General features: G+C 59.3%; 1 protein-coding gene across 1 annotated transcript in view; it reads right to left on the reverse strand.

Annotated features, from left to right (window-relative positions):
• WNT9A (Wnt family member 9A) overlaps nucleotides 1-12943 on the reverse strand; it is a 50080-nt gene that overhangs the window by 18908 nt on the left and 18229 nt on the right. The window contains exons 2-3 of the mRNA XM_023591262.2: nucleotides 2287-2546; nucleotides 893-1155 (exon numbers count right to left, since the gene is read on the reverse strand). Of these exons, the coding sequence (XP_023447030.2) occupies nucleotides 893-1155; nucleotides 2287-2546 (523 nt within the window). The remainder of the gene's footprint in view (nucleotides 1-892; nucleotides 1156-2286; nucleotides 2547-12943) is intronic.

Consider the following 12943-nt stretch of genomic DNA (forward strand, 5'->3'; position numbering starts at 1 on the left):
CTCTGAGGCCCGCGTCCACCTCTCTAAGGCCCGCGTCCACCTCTCTGAGGCCCCTCTCCACCTCTCTAAGGCCCGCGTCCACCTCTCTGAGGCCCGCGTCCACCTCTCTAAGGCCCGCGTCCACCTCTCTAAGGCCCGCGTCCACCTCTCTGAGGCCCGCGTCCACCTCTCTAAGGCCCGCGTCCACCTCTCTAAGGCCCCTCTCCACCTCTCTAAGGCCCCTCTCCACCTCTCTGAGGCCCGCGTCCACCTCTCTGAGACCCGCTCTACCTCTCTAAGGCCCGCGTCCACCTCTCTAAGGCCCCTCTCCACCTCTCTAAGGCCCGCGTCCACCTCTCTAAGGCCCCTCTCCACCTCTCTAAGGCCCGCGTCCACCTCTCTGAGGCCCGCGTCCACCTCTCTGAGGCCCGCGTCCACCTCTCTAAGGCCCCTCTCCACCTCTCTGAGGCCCGCGTCCACCTCTCTAAGGCCCCTCTCCACCTCTCTAAGGCCCCTCTCCACCTCTCTAAGGCCCCTCTCCACCTCTCTAAGGCCCGCGTCCACCTCTCTAAGGCCCGCGTCCACCTCTCTGAGGCCCGCGTCCACCTCTCTAAGGCCCGCGTCCACCTCTCTAAGGCCCGCGTCCACCTCTCTGAGGCCCGTGTCCACCTCTCTAAGGCCCACGTCCACCTCTCTAAGGCCCGCGTCCACCTGTCTAAGGCCCGCGTCCACCTCTCTAAGGCCTGGGTCCACCTCTCTGAGGCCCGTGTTTTCCTCTCTGTCACCCAGGTCACCCTCCCAGGGCTGCGTGTGGCCCTGCCCTTCCGGGGGAACACAGCCTCTGTGAGCAGGCCTCAGGGCGCAGGCCGGGCTGTGCGCTGCACCCCCCCCCCCCCCCCCCCCCCCGGCTTGCCTTCACGCCCACGAGGTTGTTGTGGAAGTCCACGCGGGCGCGCAGGTCCTTGCTCGACCGCCGCCCCAGGAACTCCTTGACGAACTTGCTGCTGTACTTGAGGTTGTCGCCGCAGCCGCCCCACTGCCAGGCCTCCCGGTTCTCCAGGTCGGGCGCCTCGTCGCACGTGCAGCGCTCCATGCGGCCCGCGCTGCAGGCCTTGGCCAGCGCGTGCGTCAGCCCCGCCGAGGAGATGGCGTACAGGAAGGCCGTCTCCTTGAAACCTGCGGAGAGGGGCCCGGGGAGCACCTGGGGTGATGCGGCGCCCGCACCCGAAATGCAGGTTCCACAGGGGGCTGGCAGAGGCCGGGCTGCAGGTGGGCCGGGGGCGCCCGGGGCAGGCGGGGGGGCTCCGACTGCTGCAGGCACGGCCTGGGCGCGGTGGAGGGAATTCAGACGCCAGCCCCAGGCCCGGGCTCAGAGGTCAGGCGCCCCATCGGGAGCTGCGGCCCACCCAGCCTCACCCTGCACCCCAAAATGTAGACTGTGGGCAAGGCTGTTGAAAGGCCACATCCGCGTGCGAGCGGAGAGAGCAGACGGGCAGCCCTGGGCTTGGGGAGACCCCGGCTGGCCTGGGGGCCTCCTGCCCGGTGGTGGACAGCCTCCTGGCCGCCGGGAGCGTGTCGGGGGCTGCTGTCCCCCACCCCCGCAGCCTCAGCATCCACGCCGGGATGCTTGTCCACCCTTCACTTGCCAGGCGCCAGACCAGGGGACGCATTAGTGGGCCTGGGACAGAGGCGGGCGCTGCCTCCCGCCCACGGGGTCTCCCCAGGCCTGCAGCAGACAGACCGGCCCAGCTGCGGAGGGCACTGCTTTCCCAGCAGCCTGCGGGGGCAGCTCGGAAGCTGGGGACACCCCCTTCCCCAGGTGGGGGGCTGTCACGTCTCATTCCTGGGGACCCCCCCAAGGGCCTCCCAGATCCCCCCACACACGAGGAGAGAACTCAGGCCACCCTCCAGCCTTCCCGGCACCCCCAGAACGTTCTCACGGCAGCTTTAAGTGCCGAACCAGCCCGGGCTCCAGGACCTGCGAGAGCAGGTGGGCTTCGCGGGGACCCCAACCTGGGCCTCTTCTGCAGAGCCATCTCTCGGAGCCACGGGCCGGGTGCGGCTGGAGGCGGGGGGCTCAGCACCCTGGGCCCGGGGCACCGCCGCCGCCCCTGTCCCCTCCGCCTGCCCCTCACGGGAGCAGCCCAAGCCCTAGGTAGAGAGAGCGGAAGCGAAGCCCTGCAAGGAGCAGGGGCTCACCTCAAGGGCCGGGGGGTCAGGGAGCCGGGGTGAGCGCAGGCCCCGCTGCAGGGTCGAAGGACGGCGGGCCGCGCCTGGGGGGGGGCGGAGCCCGCGCAGGGCACTGACCTCGCTTGAGCAGGCTGGCCCGGTAGCGGCCCTCCAGCGTGCAGTTCCAGCGCTCGAAGCGGAACTGGTACTGGCACTCGAGCGCGCTCATGCTGATGGCCTCCAGCAGCGTCTCCGCCACGCCCGGGTCCCGGCGGCACATGCGCCGCTGCTTCCGCTCCAGCTTCAGCCGGTCGCAGGCCTTGTAGTGCGCCTTGGCGGCCGTGGCCTCCGGCTCCAGCGTCAGCGGCAGGATGGTCAGGGGCTCGCTGCCCGTCAGCCTGGCACACAGAGGCGAGCGTCACCCCGGGAGGCGGCACGGGAGGGCCGCAGGGTGAGCAGGACGCCCCCCGGGAGGACCCGCTGTGGGGACGAGAAGGGCGGGGCAGGACCCACAGCGGGGAGGGGGCCAGGGAGCACCGGGGAGGCCAGGGGGTGTCCAGCAAGCGCCAAGACCAGGCAAGGGGGCGAGGTGGCCGGTCACCAGGGGAGAAAGGCCTCGGCCTCCTCTGGACCCAGGTGGACAGAGCCTGCTCCGCGCCCCCTTGCCTTTCGGAAGGCTGCCCGGCCAGCCCTCGGATGTCCCACCGCCCCCCAACAGGCTGCCCAGCCCCCCGCTAAACGCCTCCTGCCACGAGGCACACTCGAGCCGACACAGCTGCCCCATGGGCGGGAGGCGCAGACCCTCCCCGCGCCGCGCCCACGGCCAGGCCGTCAGAGAGGAGCCAGCACTATGCCACACGCGGCGGCGGGCAGGACGGAGGCCGTGCGCCCGAGCCCGGGGGCCCACGCCTGCTCTGTGGACAGGGCCCTGCGCCCACCCACCTTCCCACTCATTCGCCTCACGCGCTCCCCGACAGCCCCGGCTGCCGCCAGCTGCAGACTTCCTGCCCTGTCATCCCACGGGCCCTGAAGATGGCCCCTGCCTCTCGCCAGGCTCCTAGGGCCTGGCCCTTAGCAGGACCTCCGAGTTTACGGCTAGGCCCCTCCCAGCCCGTGCGGGCGCTCCACGCTCACAGAGGTGCGTCCCAACCCACGCGCTCACGGAGGAGCCTCCCAGCCCGCGCAGGCGCTCCACGTTCACGGAGGTGCATCCCAACCCACGCGCTCACGGAGGAGCCTCCCAGCCCGCGCAGGCGCTCCACGCTCACGGAGGAGCCTCCCAGCCCGCGCAGGCGCTCCACGCTCACGAAGGCGCCTCCCAGCCCGCGCAGGCGCTCCACGCTCACGGAGGTGCCTCCCAACCCACGCGCTCACGGAGGCGCCTCCCAGCCCGCGCGGGCGTTCCACGCTCACGGAGGCGCCTCCCAGCCCGCACGGGCGCTCCATGCTCATGGAGGCGCCTCCCAACCCACTCGCTCACGGAGGCACCTCCCAGCCTCTGGAGGTGGCCCTTGGCCAGCCGGGCCAGCCCCCACCCCTTCTCTTGGGTGTGACCATCCCATTTGTCCTATGGGGGGGCAGGTACAGGCCCACATCTGAGCCTCTGCCCCCCCAGCCAAAGCCAGGGGGCCTCTGAGCACGCCCAGCCCTGCTTCTGTCACCCCTTTCCACGAGGCTCCCTGCAGGGTACCCACACACGAGCACGCAGTGTGCACGCTGGCCTCTGCCACCCCTGCTTCTCCCGCCACCTCCCCCGTCCAGGACCTCCCCTGTCGGCCGATGCCAGCATCTGAGGGCTCTGCCCTAGGCTCCAGCGCGCAGGGCCCTCAGAACCCCCACCCGGCCGCTGCCTGCCCTCCAGCTCCAGCGGCTTCCCCACCCGCCGCTCAGCTCCCAGGAGGGCGCCTGCCCAGGGCTCCTCTCTGGCCCCCACCCTGTCCAGCCCCTGCTGAGCCGAGGAGCTCCCTGTCTCCTCCAGAGCCTGGCCCGTACCACCCTCACCCCCCAGACTGTGCGAGTGTATTTGAAAACAAGCCCCACGTGGCTCCAGCCAACCCCCCGGAAACAGGTGGACAGGTCATGGAGCAGGGCTCGAGCCCTCACGCTGTCCAGTGGTCACCGGGGGACTTCCAACCCCAGGCCAGCTGAAGGCAGCACCCTTCTGGAGGGGACGGGAGAGGAGAGCGCCCGCGGGCAGGACGACAGGCCCCTGCACCCACGTAGGTAGAGGGGCCGGCCACAGTGTAGGCCCCCGACTCCTGGCTGCCCGGCCCATGGCAGACGCAGGCTGCAAACGCCCTCTCACCCCACACCAGGGTGCAGGTACAAGTCCCAAGGCCCAGGCAACCCCAGGGAGGAGGCTGAGGCGGGGTCCCTGGGGCTGGGGGCTGGGGTCCCATGAACAGCCTCCCTGCCCAGAACCACCCCCTCCCCACAGCCTCTCCACTCAGACCCACCCTTCTCAGGAGGCAAGGACAGTGGCCCCTCCTACCCACGGTCCCACAGCACTGGCCACCAGCAGGTGCCAGGGGACGGGCGGCGCTGGATGTCCAAGATCACGGGGTGGGGGGGACTCTGAAGCCACCCCTCAACCCGTCAGCTTTCTGGGGCCAGGCAGACAGACCTCTTTCCCTGGGACATGTGCCGGCCCACCCACCTGCAGGAAGTGCAGGCCGAGGTCCACGGGGAGCAGAAGAGGCCTCTGGAGCCACGGCCACACTCCCCGTGGCTCGGCCATACCGTGACACCCTGGCTGGAGCGGGCAGCTCCTGGAGGGCTCACAGACCCCATCCCTAAGCCCTCACTCGCCGGCACTGCCCGCACCCCCCGAGGGCTCCTTCCTGCAGAGGATGAGGCAAGCGCTCCCCAGGGCTAGGGCAAGCAAGGGAGGGGGCCGTTTACTCGCCTAGGCCACTGCCCTGCTCCCCACGAGGCGGGAGCATGGAGTCCGGGTATGGGCTATGTGGACTGTCTGCAGCCACAAGGAGGGCAGTGGGGCCCAGGCCCCCGAGAGGTCCCCAGCATGGCCCAGCCCCCCGTGACCCCCCCCTCAGCAGGGCCCTGAACCCCCGTGACCCCCAGCAGGGCCCCGAGACCCTGCGCTGGGCTCTGGGGACCGTGTCCCCGTGCACTGACCCCCCTGCACAGGCGAGGCTGACCAGTGACCCCCCGACGTAGAGGGCAGCAAGGCCTCCGGGGGTGGAGGGGAAAGGCTGTGAGGTTGCTGCTTGGACAGGGCTGGAATTTAGGGCAGCAAGGCTCCAGAAGGAAACGGGGGCAAAAGGAGGAAAAACAGTGCAAAGCTGTGTGCAAACGTGGCGGGACCCCGGGCTGGGGCTCAGGGAGGGACTGGGGGGCAGGCAGTGGCCAGAACCCAACCTCGTGGGACCAAGAAGCCTGGAGAGGGGGCTAAAGCAGGAGGGGAGGGGTCCACAGGAACGCCGGGGCCCCTCCCACAGAAGAGCTCACCCCGCGTCCTGGAGGCCGAGGGCCCCACGACAGCTGCCCAGGGCCGCGCCGCACACCCGCACGGACAGAAGGCCCCGTCGGCAGGCTCCGCAAGGGATGGTGGGACCCCCGAAACAAAAGCCCCCGCTCGGGAGAGACCTCCGTCCCAGACAGGAATGTCAACAGCTGTTTTTTGAGAACGCGTGCCACCGTCTCAAACCTGCCTCCTGCCTGGATTCTTCAAGGTTAATCGGGCTCCCGAGCCGGTGCCAAAAATTCCGACGTCCCACAAGAACTCCCCGTGGCAAGGCCGGCCTGGTGGCACGCAGGCCCCACCGGGAGCGCAACCGAGGAGGGGCCAGGGCAGCGGGTGGGCCCAAGGGCTTCTTTGCCACCTTCGCCAACAGCCCCCAGCCTGGAGGCACGGGGAACACAGGGAGCGAGGCCAGGGTCCCCGCGCGACCCACCCGGGGCCAGCCGCCCCCTGCCAGCTTCGCCCTTCCTGAGACCCACCTGTTAAATGGTGCGTTCCCCAACTCTGTGCAGAACTCCTGCCGCACTGTCAGAACGCTACGGCGAGAATGTACGCTCCCTCGGGCTGGTAAAGCAATGTCATTCCCAAAACGGCCCCCGATTTACTTGGGGTCACACCCAGCCGGGGCCAACGCGGGCCACTCAGGACCCACCTGTGAACCCGGGAGCCAATGCACCTGCGGGCGAGCAGACTCACTGTGCTCAGGCCGGGTGAGGCTCACGGGTCTGCCTGGGCCACAGAAAGGCCAGCTCTGCCTAGGAGTGGCCAGGGGCCCACTGCCATGGTGGAGGCCCGAGGCGAGGCTCTGTCTGTGCCCTCACCCTAGGTTCCACAGCCAAGCAGGGTCCCTGAGACCTCCCGTGGAAGGAGGCTGGGGTCCTCCCAGCTCAGGCTGCAGCTCTCTCTGCCTGCAGGCTTCCCGTGCCTCTCCCCCTACCACGGGCAGGTCACGACACCCAGGTACCCCGCCTCGGGCTCCCTCACAACTGTCAGAGGTGGGCTCTGCACGTGGCCAGCCAGGGGAGCAGGGGGGGCACTCAACCTGGGGATGAGAAGACAGCGGGTGCTACCTTCCAGGAGGTACCAGGTTAACAGAACAAACAGGACAGCTTGCTGAGAGCGAGGGTGAGCTGTCGGGAAGGCTGTGCTCCGTGGCCAAAGCCCCCGGGCTGGGAGGAAACCCGGATTGCAGAGGGGCCGCCGCAAAAGATGAAACCACAGGCGAGCAGGAAGAAAACCTAAGAGGCCTTTAAAAACACTGGTAGAATAGGGAAAGCTGTTCTCTGTATGACTCCAAATCCAGAAGGCATTTAAACGGTTAACAAACTTGACTACCTAAAAGTACACAAACCTCTGCATAGCAAAGGAAGAACAGAGAGTCAAAAGACAAACAGGCAGATGATATATATATCTGAAAAAATGTCTGGATCTCGTATTCCAGCCCGACAGCCAACTTTGCATGTCTGTGCATCCACACATGTGCAATACACGTGTGCTCTCTGTGCCTCCACATGTGTGCACATACACGTGTGCTCAGGCATGTGCATACATAGGCACAAACTTATATTCTTCATGTGAATCAGTAACAAAAGGAATCACTCGAAAATAGACAAAGGATATTAAGATACAATTCAAGGAAACGAAATATATAGCTGGTTCTTAAAACTCATGAAAATATGCTCAACCATCCTCAAAGAAATGCAAATTAAAACTATAATGATATATTATTGTTCATCCATCAGATCAGTACAAGCCAAAGCACCTGATAAGATTGTTGCCATGGAGTCAGGGAAAGTGTGGGATTCTACATTGCTGGGATTCTAAATGGACATATCCGTAAAAACTAAAAACTGACCCACCAATTCTCTCTCTGGAAATATAGCCTACAGATGTATTATCTCAAAATGGGCAAGCAGATACTTTCGGCAGCCTTTTCCCCAAACACTCCTCTTCCCTCCTCCCCTTCTTCCATAGTAACTTCTAATCTACTTTCTACGTCTGCGAGCTTCCTACTTCTAGTCATCTCTTATAAATACGATCAGAAAATATTTGTCCCTAAGTGAGCACATTTTCTAGGTTCTTCCAGGCTGCAGCTTGTCTCATATCTTCATTCTTTCTTACAGCCAAATAACAGTCCACTGTGTGTGTATATCACATTTTGTTTATCCATTCATTTGTGGACAGACACTTGGGCTGTTTCCACCTTTAGCCAATTGTGAATAATGGTGCTATGAACACTGAAATACGAGAATTTGTGAAACCATTGGTTTTTTTATTTATTTCTCTCCCTGTCCCCCCTGTTGTCTGCTTTCTGTGTCCATTCGCTGTGTGTTCTTCTGCATCCACTTGCATTATCAGGTGGCACCTGGAAACTGCATCTCTTTTTTTGTTGCGTCATCTTTTGGTGCATCAGCTCTCTGTGTAGTGCCACTCCTGGGTGGGCTGCGTTTTTCACGTGGGGCGGCTCTCCTTTCGGGGTGCACTCCTTGAGCATGGGGCTCCCCTACATGGGGGACACCCCTGCATGGCACGGCACTCCTTGCATGCAGCAGCACTGCATGTGGGCCAGCTCACCACATGGGTCAGGAGGCCCTGGGGATCGAACCCTGGCCCCTCCATATGGTAGGCGGGTGCTCTATCAGTTGAGCCACGTCTGCTTCCCTGTGAAACCATTTTCACTCTCTTTGGACATATACCTAAATGCAGATTGCTGGGTAATATGGGATGGACAAGCATACACTACTCGCACATTAAATCAGTACAGTGTTGTTATATTAAAATACTAGAAACAAACAGGAGAATGGCTGAATAAGCCAGATCCATCCATTTGGCAGAATATTCAGTATTTGTTCAAAAAGGAAGTGGCTCTACACGTATCAATACTGAGTAACTCCCCCAAGGCGCGAAGTGGAAAAGTGGAAAAGCCAAAACACACGCAGCGGATGGTTCTGCAAACTGGGTTTGTGTGCATGGTTAATACCAACAGGTGAATCTGGGAGGAGGGACAACGTGGGAGGAGGGACAAGGCCAGAAGAAACACACCCCTCCCCTCCGCTTCCTGAGAACGTCATGCATATCGAACCTGAGCGGGGACGACCTGCTGAAATACGACGAGATGAAACATAAAGCACACGAGGCAGCATGCGCGCCCTCCCGGGCTCCCGTGACCGAGGGTGAGGAGCCCTCGTGGGCAGGGGAGGACTGCAAGGAAAAGGTGCCAAGACAGATGGAGCATGAGGCAGGGGTTCGGGCCAACCCGACCCCTCCCCGAGTCGCAGCCCCCCAGCCCCTCAGGCGTCAGGCGGCCAGCAAGGTCCCAGCCAGCTCAGCTGCCCACGCCAGCCCGTGCCAGCACACCTGCCACCCCGGCTCAGTGCAGCTGCCGCTGCCCCTGGTGGGCGCCTGATCCCAGACAGGGGTGGGCACGGCGCTGCTGGCCCGGCTGCCAGGCTCCTTGGGAACCAAGAGAACTTGCAGGGGTGACGTTGGAAGGCGGGCTGCCTGCAGTCAGCAGAGCTCAGGACGTGAGCAGACGGCGGTGGCCGCAATGGGCACCACTTCCCTGCCTGCCCTCAGCGGGCCCACGAGCCCAAAAGCCCCTCCATGGAGACCCAGGGGCACACAGGCACAGTGAGCGAGGAAGGTCAGGCCGCAGGAGCCACTTCTGTCCAAGCCCAAGACAAGGACGCTCACCTGGTGCCAGTCTCCCTCCCCGCCACTGGTCTCCCCCATCTCCCCTCCAGAAAGAACAATGAGGGAAGCGGACTTGGCCCAGTGGTTAGGGCGTCCACCTACCACATGGGAGGTCCGCGGTTCAAACCCCGGGCCTCCTTGACCCGTGTGCAGCTGGCCCACGCGCAGCGCTGATGTGTGCAAGGAGTGCCCTGCCACGTAGGGGTGTCCCCCGCATAGGGGAGCCCCACGCGCAAGAAGTGCGCCCCGTAAGGAGAGCGGCCCAGCGTGAAAGATGGTGCTGCACACACAGAGAGCTGACACAGCAAGATGACGCAACAAAAAGAGACACAGATTCCTGTGGCACTGACAACAACAGAAGCGGGCAAAGAAACAAGACGCAGCAAATAGACACAGAGAACAGACAACCGGTGGGGGGGGAGGGGAGAGAAATAAATAAATAAATAAAAAGAGAGAAAGAACAATGAGATCGAACGATGAGATCTAACATAGCACTTTATGATACTCAACTATCGTCCTTTTGCCATTAGCATGTTTTAAAGATATGTGCTTAAAAAATATATAGCACAGGGGAAATGGCTGTGGCTCATCAGTTGGGCCCCCGCCTACCATATGGGAGGCCCTGGGTTCACGTCCCAGGGCTTCCTTGTGAAGGCAGGCTGGCCCGTGCCCGCGAAGAGCTGACACAGCAAGATGACGCAACAAAGGGAAACAAGCAGACACAGAACACGCAGCGAATGGGCACAGCAGACTGTGAGCAAACGGCGAGGGGGGGATAAATAAAATAAATCTTTAAAAATATACATATCTATAGCACAAAGGTAGAATGTAATAATTGTAAGGCGAATAAATGCTTTTTTAACTATCACCCAGCTCAAGAAACACAACCTTGCTGTGCCCAGGTGCTCCTGTACTTCTTCCCTGCCCTGAGACCACTACCATCTGACTTTCACAGTGATTAGGGTGGAAGAGCATTCAGCCAGTTTAGGGGTGTGCCATATATGATTTAATGCAACTCAGTGGATTGCCTCTCATTTCATTTTGGTAAACAAGAGTTCTTAGTTTTATCGTACTTCCATTTTCAATCTTCTCCGTATGTGTTTTACTTTTTCTATCCATTTTAGAAATCCACCCCTCCTCTACTGCCATAAAAGTGTCGCTCTAAATCATCTTCCAAGTTTGCATTTTTGCCCTGAACATTTCATGCTTCCATCCTGCTAGGAGTCATTCCCACAGGTGATGTTAGCTGGAGGTCCGACATCACCTTCTAAGCATGCCTGCCTATCCCAGTACAATTTACAAGAAAGACGCTCATTGCCTTGCTGCCCTCCGGGGCCACAGAAACCACCGTGCAGGTGTGCCTTCGTCTCTGAGTGCCCCTCTCTGTGGGGTGGTCCTTGGAGACTGGGCCGACACCTCTGTGGAGGTGTCTTATTTATGATAAGCTCTAGTGCTGGGTGAAGGAACGCCTCCCACTTGATTCTTCCCACTTGCAGGTGACTTTTAAAAATTCACTCATCAGGTCACCCTCATGCACACACACTCGACAGCGGTTTTATTGGGACTGTGGTGAAAAATCACATTTTTAATATTGAGTTTCTTTCAGTGAACCTGATCTCTCTCCCCATTTGCTTAGGAATTCCCGACTCAAGTTTTATGGGTGTACACACTTGGGGGTCTTAACCTGTTTGTGAGATGAGGCCTGGATTCCCTGCACAATGTAACGGTTTGAAGCTGTATAGACCCCAGAAAAGTATGTTACTAAAGTTAACCCATGCCTGCGGGTGTGGCCCCGCGGTAAGTAGGATGATATTTGGTGCATAGCAGCTTAAGATGTGACCCACCTCATTCAGGCTGGGTCTGAATCCTCTTACTGGAGTCCTTCACAAGGGGATGAAATTCAGACAGAGAGAGAGAAAGCCACGGAAGCTGAAAGCAACAAAACTTGGAAGAGAAGGGGAGAGACCAGCAGACATGCCATGTGCTTTGCTTGACACGTGACAGAAGAAAGCACTGCTTGATGATGCCTCGATTTGGACACTGTCGCAGCCTCAGAACTGTAACCTTGTAAACTAATAAATCCCCACCGCAGAAGCCAACTCATCCGGTATATGGCTATCGGCAGCCTAGCAGACTAGAACATACAATAATATCAAATCTCTCTCTAAAATTTCATTTTTAACCTGCATACAACCGAACACTCTCTTGATCGAGCATTGAGCCACCTTGCTATTTTTCATAATTCATCTCTCAATCTTCTGGGTTGTTGCATGGACACAGTCTGTGGTCTGCAAAAACATGACTTGCATGTCTTCCTTTCCGATCCTTGACCTGTCTCCCCTGCCTTACCGCAATGGCTAGAGGCATTTGGACAACACTGCACATCCTGCCCACTGTCTTCCAAGCCCCACCCCAAAGGCCCACATGAGCCGCCCGTGCGGGAAGCCAGGCCATGGGGCTGAGCCCTCGTCACTGCACATGGGAGGACCAGGAGGGCCACTTCCAGGTGGGAGCCTCAGAACGTGAGGACCCTGACTCCTTGTGCATGTCCCTCCCACAAGCCCGAGTTCACACCTCTGCCACCCAGACTCAACCATGCCGGCAACAAGGATGGGCTTTGCAAGGAGCAGAGCCATCACGCCAAGAGCCTCACATGCATATTTCAGGAGAAGAGGGTAGAAAAATAAGATGGGAGAGACCTGGCTCCAAAACAGATGTACCCACTGCGCTAAAACCTGACAGAAACAAACCTGCACTTGGTTTAAGTCATTACATCTTGAGGTCTGTTAAAACAGTGGGCACCACCCCAATTTTATAAAAGGCAGAGAGGAGGCAGCCTTGCCTCATTTCTGAGCTTACACGGAAAGCTTCTGACATTTCACAGGATGTCCAAGGTACTTTTCTTTTTAGATACTGAGGATCAGGTTAATGAGTTTCCTTTCTGTTCTTAGTTTGCAGAAAGTCTTTTTCCTTTAATCATAAATGGATATGGAATTTTATCAAATGTCATCCCAGCATCTTTTGATATGTTTTTCTTCTTTAATCTAACATGAGAAATTACACAAATTGTTTTTCTAATGTTAAAACCAACTTTGAATTCCTGGAATAAACCCAATCATGATGGATTTTATCCTTTTTCCACGTTGCTGGATGTAACCTGATAATATTTAGTCTAGGATTTTTGCATCTGTGTTTGTAATTTTCTTCTTTTGTGCGCTTCCTGTCAAGTTTTGGTCCATTCGCAAGTATTCTTTTTTTTTGAATTCCCTGGAAGAGTTTGTGTAAGATTAGAATCATGTTTTGAACTCTTTGGTAGAACTTGCCATGAAGGCTTTTCTTTGTGGCAAGATTTTCTTTCTGATCCAATTTCTTTTCCTCTAAATGGCTTTATTGAGATATAATTTACATACCATAAAATCCACACATTTAAAGTGTGCAATTCAATGGTTTTTAGCATATTCACAGGTTTGTACCAACCATCTCCAAGTCAATTTTAGAACTTTTCATCACCTCAAAAAAAAACTTTGTATACTTTAGCTGTTACCCTCCCTTCTCTTTCCCCCCCGCCCTCTGGTAACTACTAACACACTCTCTGTGGACATTTCATGGGAACAGAATCAT

Source organism: Dasypus novemcinctus, chromosome 2 (assembly GCF_030445035.2).
Source record: "Dasypus novemcinctus isolate mDasNov1 chromosome 2, mDasNov1.1.hap2, whole genome shotgun sequence".
Classification (NCBI taxonomy): Eukaryota; Metazoa; Chordata; class Mammalia; order Cingulata; family Dasypodidae; genus Dasypus; species Dasypus novemcinctus.